The sequence below is a fragment of the Temnothorax longispinosus genome, chromosome 2 (assembly GCF_030848805.1).
Source record: "Temnothorax longispinosus isolate EJ_2023e chromosome 2, Tlon_JGU_v1, whole genome shotgun sequence".
Taxonomy (NCBI): domain Eukaryota; kingdom Metazoa; phylum Arthropoda; class Insecta; order Hymenoptera; family Formicidae; genus Temnothorax; species Temnothorax longispinosus.
The window spans coordinates 2,892,147-2,912,564 of NC_092359.1; the positions used below are offsets into that span (position 1 = coordinate 2,892,147).

General features: G+C 41.6%; 1 protein-coding gene across 2 annotated transcripts in view; it reads left to right on the forward strand.

Annotated features, from left to right (window-relative positions):
* The first annotated feature begins 12,360 nt into the window (after positions 1-12,360).
* Tup (LIM1_Isl and LIM2_Isl domain-containing protein tup) overlaps positions 12,361-20,418 on the forward strand; it is a 36,769-nt gene continuing 28,711 nt past the window's right edge. Inside the window, exon 1 of one of the 2 annotated variants that reach the window (XM_071769874.1) lies at positions 12,361-13,837. In XM_071769874.1, the coding sequence (XP_071625975.1) occupies positions 13,723-13,837 (115 nt within the window). In that variant the 5' untranslated portion in view covers positions 12,361-13,722. The remainder of the gene's footprint in view (positions 13,838-20,418) is intronic. The other variant, XM_071769875.1, reaches the window with a different exon arrangement.

Sequence of the window (20,418 nt, forward strand, 5' to 3'; positions counted from 1 at the left end):
CGACGCGTACCAATAAATATACAAGACTGGGACAACAGAAACGTTTTAATGCATGACTTTTGCGAAATAGGTACGCGGCAATATAACGGATTCGCTCTTTTCATCTCGTTGCAACTTCGAATCGCAACTGTCACACTCGACATTTACGTATGAATAACACGTGTTCGCATTCGATACTATAGCGTCTGATCTTTACGACAGTAAATGGTTCATAATTATGTTTCAATCAAACTGCATCGTAAAATATCGTGTCCTCGATTTGAAAAAAAAAAATCGGGGCTCCTTTCTCTTTTCTAGGATAGCCACCCGTGGGAGCTATACCGCGTCGCGTAGCGTGTCGCGCGATTTTATTAGCGCGCGATGATTAATGTCGTTACCGCGGCGATCTAAACGGCCGGAAGACGCGAGCCATCGCGCGGCTCCCATCGGAATTCCGTTTTGCGGTGCTCGCCATTGAACCCATGAATTATTATACTCGGGCGTGAGTCGCGGGTTTAAGCGGCCCTGGAAACGGCAGATCGATATGGCGCGCCCGCGCAAGGCGCGTCCGCGGGACCGTCGCTTTTACCGCCCGCGTAAATGCGCGTAGACGCGTAGACGCGTACGGCGACCGCGGCGGCCGAAACCCCCCTTGCCCCTACGTCCGTCCGATCATGCTCCTCTCCCTCTTCACCGCGTCCATGGAGACACGCACGCGCGCACACAGGGGCACGTCCACCTGTGTGTATATATACAGGATGTCCTGGACTCTCGCTACACCGCCGCGTCACCGTCGCGTCGCGGGAATATCATCGAGGATATTTCCTTCGCCGCCAACATGGAGGCGATTCCTCGCACACGAGAAAGCGGAGGTGCTCGATCGTCCCTGAGTCACATGGGGGTCGAGGACGAAGGTGCCTCTTCCTGCGCTTTAAAAATATGACGTCAAGGAGGGCGGACGCGAACGTACGGAGCTCTCTCTGTTCGACGATTAATCTCGAGCGGGAGCGTTACCTCGAAAGAATTTTTATTCCGACGTTTAATTCACGAAGATAGTTAAAATTTCAGCGTGGCTGAAGATCTAATAGATCCGAGATAGCAAGGGAAAGCTGGCGGTTTTGATACACCCTTTGTCCCTCTGAATATATACATTGTTAAATATTAAAAGATGAAATTTCAAACCAATACCTTGAGTGTCAAATAACATTTTATTGTTTTTAACTACCATGTGTGTCGAAATTTATTATTTTAACGCAAAAAAATATTTTAACTCCATTGATCTAGTTGAATTAACATTTTTTTAGTTAATTGACACTACAAATTTAACAATGTAGACATTGATGAATCTGGAATTATATATAGAATATGCTGTAAAAATAACGCTCCTTATCAACCTCGATATTTCCTAAAATTAAATCCCGAGAATACAAATGCTTAGTAAAAGTCTTGCCTTTCTTTTTTGTTAATTTATCATTGTTTTAATTCGGATGAAGGAACGATCGTCGGGATATCACTTGACGAAAATACTTGAGATGAGGTCGCTGATCGAAATTTTGGCGAGACGACACGTGGGATAATTGCGACTGAAATAGTTAAACTGCGGGAGGAATACCGGGACACTCTGTACATGGGAAAATAGAAGCCGGGTTGTCCCGCGAGGGTGACTCGGTCTCTATCTCGTGATAATAGCTCCAACCACGTACTTTGAAAGTGCTTTCGACATCCGCGCAAAATCGATAATCGAGAATCTCAATGTATATGTAACTCATTTACTTTACATACAATATTTGTTCGTTAACTATTATTATATTATTCGTATGGGTGTTTATAATACCTGCATCTTACGCATAATAAATGCCGATCTCTGGTCTATAAGTTACCGCGAAGCGAGATTAGCTACATTTTTGACACTATAACAATATAAGCCGTAACACCACATATTCAAGACATTGAGGCAAAATTCTGTGTTTTCTAACCGGAGACAAAGGTACGTCCAAGTGAAATAAGCTTTTTTCCTAACTTGGGTCCTCAGATTTTCTCTCACACAATCTTCGTACTTTTCCATCCTCTAATCCTCCGATGGATGTTCTTGCGACTTATCGAAAATTTCAAACTATTACCAAACTTCTCAGTTTTTCGGTTTTCGTGCGTCTTGGATTCCAGAGACTTTCGGGTTTTCGGATTATTTTTCAATGCGGGATCCGCGTTGAACTCTTGAAGTTTTACCAACATATGTTCTATCACACACACATTTTACTACTCTATAACCGTCAGATTACGAATGAGTAGAAACGGAGACCTAATCGTCGATGTGGAATTATTTATTTAATCAAACTTGGTGTGCAATTTAGCTATAAGTCATTATTGCACGCCTATAAAAAGAGTATATAGTCTTCTAATTTGCTCAAATATCGCGCGATTTTGCGCCTATAACGCATATAACGCTAAAGATAAAGAAAGAATATATGTAAAGATAAAGAGCTAAAAAAAATGTCCAATCATTAAACACTATCGTAAAGATATTTTCTTATGATCCGTCTCTCTCTTTTGAACACTTCTTAATCGTTTCCTGACTTTCAAGTCGTTGTAATATAATATTGTTTTGTATTAATAAAAAAAAAAAAGATACGAGAACATTTTGATCGAATGTTGGATTTAGAGTCAAATCATTCTGTCGCTATTCCGTCGTTGTTAGCCGTATACGAGAGGCAACCGAGATACAGCTTGCCATGGACGTTAAGCGGCACAAGCGTAACAGTTCGAAGAAAAATTGGGACACGCGGGGGTACGACGCGACGCGCCGCAACATCGCGCCGCGCCGTGCTGCGCTGCGCCGCGGCGTCGGCTAGGAGAAGGTTTCAGGCCCGTAGTAAGGGAACAGAAGGAGGGAGGTTGATGGGGAGAAGCTTTTAGCCAAGCTAGATGGTGCCGAGATAACGGCGCGTCGAAGTGCAGAGTGCGGCCATACCGCGCCGGTAGTATAGCATCCGTTTCTATACCAGCCTGCGCGCTCGCGCGTGTATCAGCGCCGCTCACGCACACACGCGTACGCACGCGGTCTGCGCGGGTACGCGCAGAGCATGTATTTTTGGCGCCGATACAGGCACGCTCGCGGAAATCAACGTGCGCTCACTAAAGAGCGGCTGATTTCGCCACGCTAAAATAATACGTAACGCTTGAAGAATCGCGATTGGCGATGATAACGATATATTCGAAGTTTTGGAAAAAAAAAATGACACGAACTAGCTTTTTCCGACAACGATGAACGCGATGAAATCTGCGTCTCCGCAGCGACAAACATGCATGAAATATAGGAGAGCGAGAAACAGAGAGAGAGAGAGAGGGGGGGGGGGGGTAGTAATTATAAAATTGTTATATATTAAATAATGCATTCTTTTGCGTAATGCTCAAGTCCGTGTTAGCAGACAACAGGAGGAACAGGACTATCTATGGACGAAGTAGAGCTCGCTTATCGAGCAAAAGTCGAACACAAGTGACTCGATGCACACGTATGTATGTACATGTACATGCCGTATAAGCTGGCGCTCAACGCCGTCGTTCGTATAAAATTCTAGCCGTCTTAAAATAAAATCCAACTCGCTCTAGAGCTACAGTCATCGTTCATCGTCGCCATACACAGATTGATTGATTCGCGGGTGGTGAAATTTTGTTTAATAAAAGACTACAAAAGCGTCAATCTCTCTATCCGTTTCTCTCTCTCGCCACCGATAGCTTCTCAGCTTCTCATCCGCTTGCCGATATGCATGAGAATGGCGAAAACTGCAAGATCCTTTTGTTTCCTTTTCGACAACACGGACGGGGATTTCGAGTAGGTGACTCACACGTGAAATATGTACGCTCGAAAAATGTTTCCATGAAGGTGACAGCAGGATCACCGAACTACCTGGTCGTTAAGGGTGCACGAGACACGCGTCGTAAAGTCTGGCGCCAGAAGCAACGATACGAGACGCACTTAACGTTTACCATTGTACGGCAGCGTCAGGAGCAGCCTGTGAACCCTTCTCGGGGAAAGCGTCGCCCTTCTTACAATCTTACTTTAAATATTACTGGCTGCTCACGGAAATTTCTCCATAGCAAATGTACGTAATGATTCATTACGACAGTCACAGCAACGTCAAAGAATTAGATGCAATTGACATTGTTTCAACTCTTTCCTTCTAGTATCGATGTGTTAAGTGACGGTTCAAAGGACAAGAAAATTTTGAAATTATGTATGAGATGTGAAAATTAAAAACATTGGAATTAATTAATTTAAGCTAAATATTAAATCCTTGAAAATTTTATGAACAATGGTTTTTAATTGTCGTTTAATAATGATTCTTACGCGAAGAATTTTGATTCTGCCTGCAATATACGTGTACATGTCACAGACATGGTAAATTTCGATCAAAACATCGTGGAGAGACTGTTGAAAGATTGTGTCTCGGAATTTACGAGATTACCTGAGTTTCGTACATTTTCCAAAGTCTACCCTCATTAGTACTAATTTATTGATATTCGTCTGGAGAGACGTGATTGATGTTTTTGCGGATTTCGGTTTTTGAAATTTCACGGACGGTCCCGAAACGTCGACAAATTTCAACAAGTACTAACTTTCTCTTTTTTCAGAAGAACAGTTCTGTGAACAAAAGACGTTTTTCTGCTTTGTATCGCTGAAATCAATCCTCAGTGTAACATGTCTTATGACAACGGGCACCAACATGAATATCATATCGCATGTTCTCATATTTTATTAAGAAATCTTTGTTTCCTATTCACCAACAAGAATGTCCTTCTTATTATTAACCCGTTATTGCGATAAATATACAGTGTCAGTGGTCGAATAAAGACGTTTGTCACGAAATGTAGAGAGGCCCAGGTTCGAAACTTGGCTGAGTTAATATTTTTCGCAATAAATTCTTTACATTGATTTAATAAGAATGCTTATGAGTATCAACAGTTAAATCGACTATCGATTTAAAGTATGTGGATTTACTGTTCCAACAAAAAGCTGCGTTTTAAAGACCGACAAAGTATCGGCGCGTAGTTTACTGAGTTTGGAAAAAAATATACAAAATTCACACAGAAATATTATTATTAGGCTATCAAGATCCAGTCCGGACCGTAAATGGCATTTTCTCTAATTGATTAAGAAATCTATTGTATATAACTGTGCTATAGATGTGCTACTTGATTTCTATAAAGAACAATCCTAATCACTCACTTTTACATAGAAAAAATGAAAGCTTATCCAGGACAATCAATTGAAGAGCACCTTAATAAAGATTGAAACTATTTTATAGGAAGCAATTATTGTTTTCTTCGCGCTTTTCGCGAACACGATGCAGATATTTAACTTAACGAGAATTAAATGTTTGCTAGTTTTATGTCACTCGCTTATGTTTGTCCAAAACGTTGGCCTCCTCTGCTTCAACGGGCCGTCGTCGGACTGATAAACCGCTGTCAGTGTTACTGTTTTATCTCGACAGTGTGGAACGCGCTTCTGTAGACTCGCCATCGGGATTCCAGACCTGGTTCTGTAAGGTAGCAGGAAAAAGAATAGCGAGTGGCGCCTTAACGCGCAGGGGACTGGCAGCCACGACTCGTTGTCGCTTCACGGAACTAAATCCTACCTACTTAAGCGGCTCAGAGCGGCTCCCGATACGACGGGTGGTCGTGAATATGGAGGTCAATCGGTGCCCTGAGGCGTCTTTCTCAGTGCGAAAGAAAACCTTAATCCGTCCTAGGTTTTGCGCCCTCTCCGCAACGTCGTTCTCCTACCTCTCTCCCTCCTCACCCCTCCTTTGTCCCTCACCCTTAAATGCCGTCCTTTTCCCCTGCTATGTAGATTTAAGTGTCGCAACAGCGAATAGTTCTGTGATTAAGCTCCGTGTCTCGCGCCCGACGACCAAACTCTTCCCGAGCGAAACGGAGCACGCTTTAGCTAAGTGAAACGTACAATCTCGGTTCTCTACGCGGAGAACTATATAAGGGTATTTTAGTAATTCTTTCTATATATCTATATCTATACCTATCTCTATATCAATGAGAACAAAGAAAAAAGTATAATATATTTATGTTATAAATTTAGTGAAAAACATTTTTTTAATAAATATCCTTTTATCTTCCTTTAATTCGTAATTCCGCACGAATATTAGTATAGATACGAAACCTCAAATCAAAGAGGAATAGTGAGAGACAGGAGAGAGGGAGAGAGAGAATTTCTCGTGAGCGTTGAGTTTCGTGTCAAATTACTATCTAGTTCGGGAAGTCGCGCCGAACACCCCGAAATAGAGGGGAGTAGAGAACGACGAATCTCCGGCAGTGGCGGCGGCTCGTTGTAAGCGTTTTGAAGTTCGCGTGAATTATTGCGGACCATCGGCATGCCTCGTGCATGCCTTCGAGAGGTTCAAGCGAGAAAGTTACGAAAGGGAGAAAAAGAGGGAGGGAGAGAGAGAAAAGGGGCTGGAGACGAGAGGCCGGAGAAAGAGGCACTGAAGAGAGAAGCATCTGCTCCGGGATGCATTCGGCGCTGATAGCTTTGTCGGCTTCCCGCATCTACACGCTCCTACGCGCTGAGCCGCTTAAGAAGCCTTCCTTTACGCTCCCACTTCACGAGACATATCCCTGTCCCGCGTCCCGCGCCGCGTTCCCCATTGTAAAATCTCGTAATTTCGAAGCGCGCTGCGCTTTACCGGTCGCTAAGATGGACGATCTCCTGACACTCGATATCGCCGAGAAACGGTTTTTCGATTCAGAATGGCGAGTCAGAAGGCGCGGGGACTTTCGTCATTTTTCCGCACCGATTGCGGCGCATTAGAAAGAATCGAATCGAATCGTCATTTATCAGACGTTTTCGAACTACGTTCTTTAATTCAACATTAACAAATGTAAATTTAACTATACATATAGATATCACATTTAAAGCATGAGAAATAATAATTAAATTAGTGCAGAAAATAATAATTAAATTATTTTCTCACTAGGAGCGTGTGCTCTATGTGTGTGTTTCTCTTTAATTACCTTAAAGATGAAAGCTATATTGCTGATTGTATACGATAACTATATTGTCGATTCGCATTAAAAAAGACATATATGTAAATTTCGATGTAAATCGACCTAATGCCTCTTGATGGTAATGGTACTGACAGTTTTACGAGTACCACGAGGTGTACGTCACAAACATTTATAGTAAGTTGGAACGTATGTTATATGTTATCGTGTCAAAATGTATCGCTCGTGACTTATATCTTCCCGCTCGCGCGTTTCCTAATCGTATCCCGAAAATTCGCGGTTTTATTCAATTTAGCTTACATGCGATTTCATAAACGCAATAAGACATTAGGTATATACGTTCCCGTGAAACGTCGTATACGGCTCTTATACTATAGTAGCTGAACTCATCGAGATAATAAAAGCGTTCGGAAACGTTTACCTTCGCTCTAACGACGATTCCGTAATATTTTCGTGACATTCGAAGTATCAGTACAAGCATCTGGAATGCATAAAATCGTTCAAGCATCCTCCTCCGTAAGTGGAGGCCAAATGCGCGCTCGTTCGTCGACATTATCCGCAATAGAGGCTTATAAAAGAGCGTTTACAGAAATTCTTTCATGCTCTTTGGTAAGTCTCTTTGGCTGTATTGATTACAATTAAAATTGTTGTACAACTGAAACGATGTCGATTAAGTGTTTCTATATCAACGATTCAACCATCGGATCATAATTTTTCACATTTTTTTAAATTTTTTATTATAATATTTCTGCTTATTTATTTAATTTTGATTCTTTCTAGTCTTTTAACATTAAAAAAAAAATCGTCCATAAGCTACGAAGTAAAACATTTGAATACCCGATTCTAAAATTTCACAATTTTTAGAATTTTTCCCACGCAACGCTCGTTTCTGCTTATATATTCGTTTAAGTTTTACTTTTGTTAATATCTTTGCATTTAAAAAAAGTTCTCTACCAGACTATGAGGTACGCACGTTTTGCACGACAAGCTGGGTCTTTTATCATCAAAATGGCCAGTCCCCGATATTGTATTCCTCTCGGCTCGTCGATCGACTCGCTGGCGCAACGCGGATTAGCTAAATGCGCCGCAAGCGAACCGCGAAAGATCTTCCCGTTCTTTTTTTGCCGTGCGAATCGCAGCACGCCACGCGAGGCCGCTGCTCTTTTTTTCCACTTTTTTGCGCAAGCTCCTTTCAGCCTCGGCTTCGAAGAAAGGAGCTTCCGCTTGAATCGCGCCGTTGTGTCGTGCGACACGCGAGCCGCGCCTACATCACCGTCCGCGCGCGCGACTGGGTTCAAGTTTGGACTATTCTTTTCGTCGCGACTGAAAGGAGATCAATATTAATCCTGCGAAATCGGATAACGAACTCGGTTTTACCGGAAGAGATCGACGATATCGATCGGCAATCGGCACTTTCATCCCCAATTAGGGCTGCGTTTTGTATTAATTATGTAATTGCAGCCGTCCGATTTTGTTTGTGATTATACAAGCGTCGCGTTTCAGTCAGTGTGAATACGGTATTAGAATACGTCGATATTGTTTAATTTAATTTATACACTAAAGCGGCAAGGACAGCATCGATGGATAGCCGAGCGAGAACAGTTTTTATTGCAAATTACTGTAACGTTGAATATTTCACGCGAAACGAGACGGTCACATTTAGCAAATGTACTATTGAGATATCTTATCTTTATATCCACTTTGAACTACAATACCGAAGTAGAATGGCATTAGCTTTCACTTTCGTTAATATTTTCGATCGATCGATCGATAATTTTCTAGTAGTGCCGAACGGACTTTAGATATCAATTTTTACATTAATGCGCTTGTAAACGAATACACTTGTTTAAATATCGCGTACTTTCTCCAACTATACACATCAGACATTTTGACCACAATAGTGTCGATTTTCGTTCCCAACGTTCTCACACTTCCCACAGAGAATCTACTCACATATTTTCGTAATTATTAGCAATTATCAGAACACTTGAAATTATTTGTAGGAGTAGGTTTACATATTAATGTCAATTTTAAAAAAATTGCAAATGATATTTACGTAAACGTTTCTGACATTCGAAACAAATGCAAGAAAATCTCTTCTGAAATTTCTACTTTTAGTAGTATTTAAGATATAGTTTTATTGTTAAATCTTTAATTGTGTTACCAAACGATGCTGAAATTTGAATTTCATGCGGATATATGCATGTAGCTCACATTGAGTGAAAAATTATAATTTACGAAAGGAATTAAAATAAGATTTTTTAATTTATAGTCACCAACACACTTCTGTGTTGCTCCATTTATTTTATAACTATCAAACGCATAATAAAATCTAATTGAAAGATTTCTGAAATTGTTCTTTCGAAAGATCGCGCGATATTTAGTATACGTTTAGAAAAAAAGATGCTCTAATTAATCAGATAATACCGTTTTTTTTTCTGGTTGAAATACGAAAACGGTAACTGCCGCGATATATTCAATCCGCCATTCAGCAGACGTAATCTTGTCAAACATTGATACAGCCATGCGGTCGACGTGTCTTATAGAGACCAGACGATTTAACGAGACTTTTCAGGCAAAAAGCTCGCTCGTTGAATCATAATGTCGGATAATGCGGCGAGAATGAATCACCGACCCGACGAGCGCGAAGGAAATATTTACTTCCGCGAGAAACACGCACGCGCTTCAAACTTTGGCCGAGCGAAAACGTCCGAACGAAAAACGTCGGACGAGCAAAAATTTTATTTTGTCATCCGACATCGTTCCCTATCGTCGATTAATAAAGGCGAGATATCTGGTCTATTCCAACGACATTAAAATCGCTTCTCCGCTAATCGGACGAAAATGAATTAATCTGGAAAATTTAAGAGAATGTGTTATTATATACGCGACTGAGTTCGACGAACATGAACCTCCGCACTTTAGAGATTCCATCTATTCGATTCAAATTCCTATTCAGTGAGTTAACTCACTATAACAGCGCTTCGATGCTTTTCAATTTTGGAACGCGTACATAACAATCCAAATCGCAGTGCAATTCTTTTTAAATTTTCCAGGAGGCAAAATTGCCGTAAAAGAAATTGTTATTACAGACGAGAACAAGCTGAACGTTTTGAAGACGGCAACCCCTTAGAATCGCAACAATGAACAGGCGATTCGACCCAATGTCGAGAGAATTATACATGTGCGAATTTAATTAAAAATTATTGCGCAAAAAACATTAAGGCCTGATTGTTCCAACCTGTTGGTAAACTAACTAATAGTTAAATCATATACATATATATGTCTTTGTTTATCCTTTACATTAGACAAAGATAGACATATGATTTAACTATTAGTTAGCTTACCAACAGGTTGGAACAACCGGCCCTAAGATATAACAATTTATTTCGCAAATATTTTATCGATAATAAATATTACCTTCAACTGAAAGAGAGAGAGAGAGAGAGAGGGGGGAGAAGAGAGAAGCTTTTTAATAATATAGTAGTCATTGTGATTCCGATTCGAGATAAACCGCATTGTGATTCTAGGATTAAAATACAAATAACAAATATTTGTACTCAAGAGTAATTATAATCTACCCCTCTCGTCGTTGTCCCCATACATTTGTTATCGTTACGTCGCTCCCATTTTCTTTCTTTTTTCTTAATTTCGTAATTGCCTCGTCACTTTTTATCTGAAATTAATAGACAAAATGCAGCCTATATAGATCCCCGCCGTTCGCACATGCCGAAGCTTTTCGATTTATCTTTAAAGATATCGGCCAAGTATACCTGAATTAAAAGGGGTGCTATACGGTACATCCCCTTCTCTCATCCGATGGAATCCGAACCGAACTTTTCGCTGCGCGATGTTTCAAGCCTCTGTCGGACATTGCGCAGAAATCGACCTAATCGATACCTCGTGCGGCAGTAGGAAGAGTCCCGCCGTTCTCTACCAGAGACACGTTCGAAGTATGTCCTCGAATATTCCTTTAAAGCGACAGTTTACTCAGAAAGGAAGACGGCGAGGCGAAGGAAAACAGCTCGAGAGCCCGAAACGTTTTCGTGATTTAAACGCGGAATAAAGGGAACAGGCGGGAGGAGAGGAGGATTGTTGGGATGCTGTCAATTTTGAAAAATTGCGCATCTCGCTTATAATGGCCGCCATTAGCTTCATCCGTGACGATGACAAACCGTATCTCTTCGGCCACGAATACGAGGCAACTACCGGTCCCAGTTTGCGTTAATGTACAGAAATCTAAACAATCTAGCCGTGTACTTCGCTCGTTCTATCACGAAATTATTTAACGACTCGATTAACCCTACAAACAGAAAAAAAAGTATATAAGCGTGACTGGTTATAACGATCGGGTCGCGAGTCACGTGAGATAGTGGACCGCGATAGGTATATATCGGTACAGCGGAATCCTGAGACAGCCGGAGAGACAAACGAGAGGAAGAGAAAGAGAGAGTACGCGGTGAGAGGATATCGCGAGCTGCAGTGGAGCGGACACGGGCATAGCGTGCCATGGACACGACATAGATACCGGCCTTTGGTTACCGCTCATCGGGTAGCATCACGGCAGCGAACAGATTAACGGAGAGAAAGAGCTAGAGTTGAAAGAGAGAGAGAGAGAGAGAGAGAGAGAGAGAGAGAGAGAGAGAGAGAGGGGAGAGGGAAAAGAGCGCGGGAGAGGGGTGAGAGGGAGAGAAACGATGGAAAATATGTCGGCGAAGACGAGTGGGCGAATACGACGATATATCGGCGGCGACGGAGAGAGAGAAAGAGAGGAGAGACAAGACAAAGGAACAACGAAGGGCAACCGGAGGCGTACAAAGGAAGGTAGCAGGAAGAAGGAAGGTGCAGGAGCGACGGAGGCGGAGGAGAGACGGAGGAGAGGCGGTGAGAAAGAGAAGAAAAGAGAGCGGGAGAAAGAGATAACGCGGCGACGGTAGGAGGAGAGCGACTCTGTGGTGGTGGACGGCTACGAGGCGGAGGAGAAGGATGCGTGGAGTTGCGGAGGATAGGCAGGAGAGAGGATAGGCACACGCGCGCGAATCGATTAGGTGCGCGTCGGCCATTTTGTTGCCGGCTCACCGGGAGGCCGCGGAGGCGTGGATCCCGGACGGCGTCGACTCCGCCGCGAGGACGAATCGTTCGCTGTCGCGCGCCGCTCTCTCGCGTTCGATAGGAACGCCCGAAGGTGGTAGGGAAAGTTATAGAGATCCACCAGCGCGGCCCGGGTGGGGATCGGGGAACGCGGGACTGACAATGGGAGCGAGCGAGAGGGTGGAAGAGCGAGAGAGCGACGGAAGCGGACAGTGGGGACGGAGGATCCGGCAGTGGGGTCCGGTTTAGGTTGGGTCGGATCCTCGAGCAGACTATAGCGAGACGCCTAACTGGCAGTCAGTGGCTCCCGGGGCCCCGCGTCGTCAGTCTCGTCGGGGTAGTTTCGTGCAACCGTGCCGTCTCTCTTCTCCTTTCTTTCTCTCTCTCTCTCTTTCTCTCTCCTCTCTCTCTGTCTCTTTCTCCCTCTCTCCCTTTCCGTCTATCTTTCTCTCGATGCCTGCCCTTTCTTTCTTTCTTCTCACCTGCTCCCCTCCCGTCCCACCGTCCCGTTGTCCCCTTCCTTCCTTTTCCGTCTCTACCTTTCTCCGAACGTCACGTCCAGCTTCTGCCACAATAAACGTTTCTTTCGCTTGTCCTTGCCGCTGTCTGTTATCGTTCGACTCGTCTCCTCGAGGACGTCAATAACGGGAATATTCGTCGCTATACGTCGCTCCGCGCTGCTGATGAGTGAGAACGTAATCGTGTCGCGATCCCGGTGATCGTGAACCGAGAAATCGGCAAGTCGCCGATTTCGAAGCCAGTTGCTCTGGCAAGAACGGCGAAACCGACCGGGGAGATCAAGAATGTTGTTGAAGTTTTGCGTCATCGTCGATCGTGTCTGCGATCGTACTCGCGTTTGACAATCACGAGAAATCTCTCGCCGAACTCGTAAGATAAGTTTCGCGATATTCGGTGAGTGCGTATCGTATCGCGAGATAGTGCGGCGATTCGACGAAAATCCCGAGGAGGAATTGGAGCGGAAAAATCGAGCGAGGAGACGCGAACCCGGCGAGAGAGAAAGAGAGGATTCAGTTGGAAGAGAGGAGAGAGTGAACCCGGGTGAACTGAAGAACTCTCGACGAAGCGAGAGATCGTCAAAGTGTTGATCGAACTGGACAGGCTAACGACACAAAGCCGGAATAACAGATACATTGGAACGCCAGTTACACCCGGTCGAGACTAATTTAACTCCAAAATTTAAAATTTGAAATTTCTGTGAAACTCAGTTTCAACTTAAAGTTTGCTTACTGAACGTTTCGATGAAATACAATAATGTAAGAGAATCCCGACGGGGTACATCGATATCGTGTGGTTCATTAAACAAAAGCTCCCCGCATGGTTCTCCGCTTTTTAAACGCGTGAGAATTGAGTTTTAATTTACTTGAAATACGGAAAAGCCAGCAGAAAAACCCAAAGCGACCCTTACGCATCGTATGTTTTCCTTGTCGGTGCCGATTCGACTCTCGGTGAGCCTCTCGTGACACGTCTCGAAGGTAGCAGAGACACGCCGGGCGGAAGTTTCACGAGTTTAAAGGGTACGGCCGGTGGTCGGCGTACGAAGGCTTCAAGATTGCTCGAAAACCGTCGCGCGAGGTGCGCAGGAGTGGCAGAGCTGCGGAAATAGGGGCTGCCGGCGTAATGCAGCGGGTGGGCGCAGCCGGGGGGCCCGGGCCCATCGGCTTTCAGGGCCCTCCGAGATCGCTGAAAATTTCACCGGTCAATATACAGGACGAGCCTGCCGATCCCACGCAGAGTGAGTATCTCAGCCTTTTCATTCTTTCGTTTTTCACGCAGATTTAAGATATGTTAACGAGTTAGCTCCCTCTCGAGAGTGAAACGCAACTCTTTGTAAAGTCCTTAATTTCAATACCGGAGCAATACCTCATCAATTTTCTCTGCTTTCTATTTCATAGAGTTGACCAGTCTCACTACAGTAGACGTCTTAAGCCCTAAACCTTAAGAAATTGATCAATCACGGTCAGAAGAGAATAATCGACTATATGATTGGTCAATTTCTTACGGCTTAAAGCGTAAAACATCTATGGTAAACCGGGACTTACATGATAATAAATTATTTGAAGAAGAAGTTTCGCGACGCGTAGGAACGAGTTAACCATCGTGTTGCTCATAAGCCTAATAAAGACATAAAATCTGTGCAAAGTAAGGTAGAGACGCTACTAGATGTGCACAATAATTATATGACATTGATCACAATATATGATATTTTCCGTTTCCCACCGAGCTTCATTCGCAAAACTCGTGTACGTATGCAACGAATTGTTCTAATTTTCGTCCAGCAAGTGACTGAACTTTGTTCGTGAGTGTCTCGATTGATCCTACATTGCAGATAATTTTGTTCGATTGATCTCTTTTTTAACGATAATGGTTTTTGTCTATCAATTAACGACGATTTGCATGGCTCGCTACACCGTTGCTGTTTAAACGTTTAAAAAACCCCCAATCACTCGACAATTTGCTTAACGTGTCACTTCGTTGCGCACACGTCGCGTAATTAGATGGCCAAATAATCATCCTCTCGTATTCATTATTTTACCGCGTCCACGCTGGGTCAGCGCAAATCAGAGGACAAACACATTAAACATGGGCGATATACGTCCGTTGATATATACACATATATTATTATTTATACAGTTATAAATTGTAAATATAAACCATGTTTCTTCAAATATCTTTAAACTTTGTAGTTCGAGTAATCGCGGAATCGAAGTCAGCAACGAAACGAATCGAAATCAATCAATTTTCGCCTATGCTTGGAAACGAACCTTCGGCTATGAACAATGTAGTTGTTTTTACGATATAATCTTGTCGAAGCTATCGTGCGACGTGGAGCGTCGTATATTCGTTTGTAACTCCGGCTTCTGCTTCCAAATCACTTTCTTAGAGTCTTCGAGCATTCGTGCGGTTATCACGCGGTATCCGAGTAACGCTTAATAATAACGCGCGACAATTTTACGACTATCTTTTACTAAATAGTAGATGCCTCTCAGGTTTGAAATCGTACAGAAAAGAGATCCAGTGGCAACGACATATATGCGTCTCGAATGGTTAGATCGAGCGTTTAACGCGAACTGGACGTATACAAACGACGCTAAATTATTACACCATAGCGACACACAGCATCTCGGATACTTTGGTCCGAGCGCGTAAAGCATGCATGCGAAACAGCTTCTCGCGGCGCGACACGTCGTCGTTACAATGCCGTTGGCATTGAAATTACCGGGAAGTCGTCGTACGCGTGTCTAGTCATCGCAGGTGAATAAAATCTTTTTGTCGCATGATAAGCCGGCAGTTAAAGTCCGCGTGATTTATGGGCGACGACGCGCGTTGCGGCGCAAATCATAAAAAGATCGCGCTCAACCTTCGCGAGAGAAAAAAAAGAAAGAAAGAAAGAAAAAAAATTTGCTGGTCTTGGATCCCGCGGATGCTTTTCGAGCAATTTACAGTTAATGAAGTGCACTTGTGGTAAATAAACCTTGGAACGTCGTCCATTACCGAAGACGTGTTATCGTCCACGTATTTTCCGACGTAATATTGACGGTAAATCAAGGATAGACAGTCGCAAGAATGGCAGCAGAAAAGGGTGAAACGAAACGTAAAACCTGTTAATGGGCCTGTAGAAATGCGCGATCGAGATCAATCGTTAATTATCTCGCTGCTTAAAGACGATTATAGAAATGCCACAACATGTCTAAGAGAACTTTGGACGTTTCTAGCGCATGTACGTATACATATATATGTATGTCGACGCTATTCGTCTCTTTAAAATACTCATCGTTAATTTGGCAAAAACCTTCGTCGGCATGCAGTATACGCTAATACGCTGCGTCAAGTCGCGTGCATAACGAACGATAATGTTAATCCAAGATGTAAATTACCACGGCAAGTCGCGACACTTGTTTAGCAGCGAACGCGAGATTCTATCGTTTAATATATTTCTGTCGGAAAAGCTTCTCGTAATATCTGACGACGACAAACGCTGCGGTTCTAAATTTTGTGATAATGATAAAATAAAAAATTAATCCGCGATCACATATTATCTACCGAATTCTGGCATTCAGAGAAATATCGTCATACTACATGTCGAACATTACATCCAAATTACATTCTTCATGTAACCTCATTCTATACAGAGATGGCAGAGAGAGGGAAGGGCAGAGAAAGGCAGAAATATCGCTAGTTATTGAGCGTTTCTAGGATAGCGTCCTCTCAAGCGCGGAAATATTAAATTCATTGTTCTCAGCATGTCGCGCTACATTTAGAAACCAAGCTGATTATAAGAATGATGAAAACTTACAAAAGGAAAAAATTAATTTAAGCAATTTAATAGATACATGCGCAATACAATAAATGTGTGAGAGAAAGAGACGGAGAAAGAAGAGAGAGAAAGAGAGCTTAATTCTCATTTCACCGATACATAACATCGCGACGATTCGCGATCTTGGGTGTAAAATTGGTGTTTATACTACTGGATTCGGAATAGGAACGTGTCTGATAATACGTTACACAACCCGAGGAGCTTACCGTTGTACAGCGGAGTCAATGACGCCGCTCATGCAGGAGCTCGACGAGCCTTTTCCACGTGCAACCGGCGCTCGTGTGCTCATTTATTATTAACGCGAGTTATCGCATTTTCATAATCGGATACATGGAATATTCAACGGCGCGAAACGATTCGCCGATGATTTTCTGTAATTAAATGTTACAGTGTTGCGTTTAACACGTGTTTTTCGCGCGCGCGCTTTGCTCGTGCGAGCGCGTACGTGCGATCCAACGAAGTCGCAATTATCGCGGGGGCAACATTAATATCAACCGTGTTTATCGCTTATAATTATTGCGGCGCTATATTATTCGCGAGTAAGAATGGCGAGTGCGAGCGCGTCAACGATAAAATCGCGGATCTTTAATTTATGCTTGCGATTAATTCGATAATGTGTTCAATGAGGCGGATGAATAATTAAGTCGATGACCGCGATGCAGGCACTGCCGCATGCCGAAAACAAAGAATAATTAAATTAACGTGGAATTGCGCGATCGTAGTAATGCGAGCTCGCGGTATAATCACGACGCGAGTTCGATTTTCGATGCGGCATGAAAAAAGGATATCGATGTGAAGAAAAATCCGTATTCCGATGCCTCTTTTAGCGAATAGGCATAGTTCGTTAATCGAAACATCTACGAAACTTTGGCAAAATTTAATATCTAACATGAAATATAATTTTAATTTTAAAAATAATTCGTGTATGAAAGTGACATTTAAAATAAAGAACTGAAGAATTTATTAGCATAAAATTACAAAAAAGAATCTAAAAAAATAGTTATCTTAAATAATATTTTGATATAGTATTACAATTAAAAATATATGAATTACGCTATAGAATTCTTATTCTTTCATTCTCAAAAACAATTAGTAAAAAAGAAAGTAATAAAAGTGAAGTAATTTTTTTACATAGGATATTAATTTAATAGAATTTTCAATTTTGAGTTAAAAATTTATTACACGGATCTTGCAGAAGAGAAACTTATAAAATAGACACAAATTAATACGTACACTACTGGCAAAAGTTGGAGGGAGAGAGAGAGAGAGAGATAGAGGGGGAGGGAGAGAGAGAGAGAGAGAGAGAGAGAGAGAGAGAGAGAGAGAGAGAGAGAGAGAGAGAGAGAGAGAGAGAGAGAGAGAGAGAGAGAGACACATCCGATTCATACCTTATTCAATATCTTTTTCTTGATTTTAAAGTAAATAAGCATTATATTTAGCATAATTGTGATTAACATTGTTTAATTTGCATTGTGGTTAGCATTCCTAGCACAATGTGATTAGCATCGTTTAACTGAAAAAAAAACGGACGATCATAAAGTCTTTTTTCCGAAACTGAGCTGTAAACCATTTTGGAAGATGGATAAAAGAGTCTTCCGTCAGAAAAAAATTAATAAACTTGTAACTAGATTACCTATAGATTATAGTAAAAAAAAGTGATTAAATGTGCTATTGTGAGAAGGTGGGTATTTTGATAAGAAAAATGTCGAATACTCTTCAGTGTCTAATACTCTTCTTTTCATTGTGTAAAAAATAGCTTTTGTAGCGCTTTCAAATATTTTATGTTATTTTTCATTTCAATATAAGACAATGAATAAGATAATGAAAATGTGTTAAATTATAATGCATAAATTTGATTTCATTTCATATTGTAGACATTTTTCAATTAATGGTCTCAAGCTTTTGGTCGGCAGTGTAAATTAACGTTTGCTTTCTGTCATACAAAAGACATAGTACTATATGTCGCCAGAACAAAATTTAATTCGCGGAAAGACGTACTGCTGTCACGAATATGTTAAGCTCTTTACGAACTAAGTCCCACTATTTTTTTATGACTGAACCTATCCAGCTTAAAAATTCTTACGAAATTTTATTACACTCCTGTAGCCTCTCACCTAGCATAAAGTTCTTCCCACTCGACAAAACTAATTTTTTTTTCCTGTGTTAAATATAATCCCTTTTCACCCTACATTCAGAGAAATATCTAAAATATTTTCAGAACCTGTCAGTGGTTTGGATCTCGAAAACAGAATTCTATCTTAGGCATTTTCGGAGATATCTACCGGTCGAAATGGTCATTGTTTCGTGACGCATTGTCAGGAAAGAAATCGCCAGATACACAAAGTATATAGCACATTACATCGCGCACGTTTGGTCTAGTTGCGTTAGAATCTGCTCCGCGCGACTCACATTGTACATTAAGAATAAATCGGCGATATGTAGATGCGAGCGCACGCGCGCGTCTCGAAGATGGAAGGAAAAAAAAGAGGAGGACGGATATTTAAATGTTTAACGTCGTGGGGCAGAGTTATGTGCGCCGGCGAGCGAGGAATCCCGGCGTTAACGTCGCAGTCGTTTTCCATGCACGGAATGCTGATACCGCGTAACTCTGTTTCAGGGTCTAATCATGCAAATGTATGAGCCGTTAATTAAAACCGACGTAAACTGTATCTCGCTGCAACGCAATTCTCAACTAGAGAAATTGAAAGAGCAATTAAGGGGCTACATCCACCTATAATAGAGGCCCGAAAAATAGGTCAAAATTCAGATATTTTTTTTTTTTTCAGAAACTATTAGTGGAAATGAAACGAACTTTGTTTGTACTTAAAGATACATGTTTTGAGAGCTTTAAAAAAATTTTTTATTAAAAAATTTTCAAACACAAAAAAGTTATGGCCGCCGGCAGATGATGAGTTTTTTTTTTTGACACGTTCGGCGGTGGACATCAGATCTGGAAAACCGCTCGATGGATCGTTTTGAAATTTACACAAAATACGCTGAGAAACATTTAGAGGTCGTTTACGATCGCCAATTTTTAAAATCGGTTTTTTAAACAAAATGGCAACGAAATGAAACTCAGGTATGGACAATTTGTGAGAAAATGTCGTCATTTTTACGTAATTATTAAAAAATAAAGATCGATTTAAAAAAAAGTAAGATCGTCAACGACTTCTAAATGTTTCTCAGCGTATTTTGTATAAATTTCAAAACGATCCATCGAGCGGTTTTCCAGATCTGATGTCCACCGCCGAACGTGTTGAAAAAAAAACTCATCATCTGCCGGCGGCCATAACTTCTTTGTGTTTGAAAATTTTTTAATAAAAATTTTTTTTAAAGCTCTCAAAAATGTATCTTTAAGTACAAACAAAGTTCGTTTCATTTCTACTAATATTTTCTGAAAAAAAAAAATCTGAATTTCGACCTATTTTTCGAGCCTCTAGGTGGATGTAGCCCCTTAACATGATCATACAGCATATATACTTGCACGTATTTTATAAGCGCATAATGTCGTGTGTATATAACATTGTTCATTATATACTGTTTTATTTATTATGTTTTTCATACGGTATGACTTCTACAATAAAAAACGTGATCTATTTACATTTGAAATTACTTAAATATGATTTGTATCTGTATATATGAATGTAAGGGAAAACGTTTCACATTCTTCGGAAATGACTTTGATGTAACATTCTCTACTCTGTTTTGATTACCGAAAGCGGTCATTATCAAAACGCGGAGAGTGCGCGCGTGGAGCAAAACCGGCCGAGCTAATTATTTTCGATCGCGTGACTAAATCGAAGTACACGTCCCGCGGTTAGATAGAAATAAATGAATCGAACAAATTCGCGGAATTCCGGGTAAATTAATCGTGTAGAATCTAGATGCTTCAAATAGTCGCTGGAATTTCGAACACAGTCACCTAATCGCGCTAGCCGATAATCAAACTCATCCAAAGTGTATAAAACCGAGTATTCTTTGCATAATAAAAAAATCGA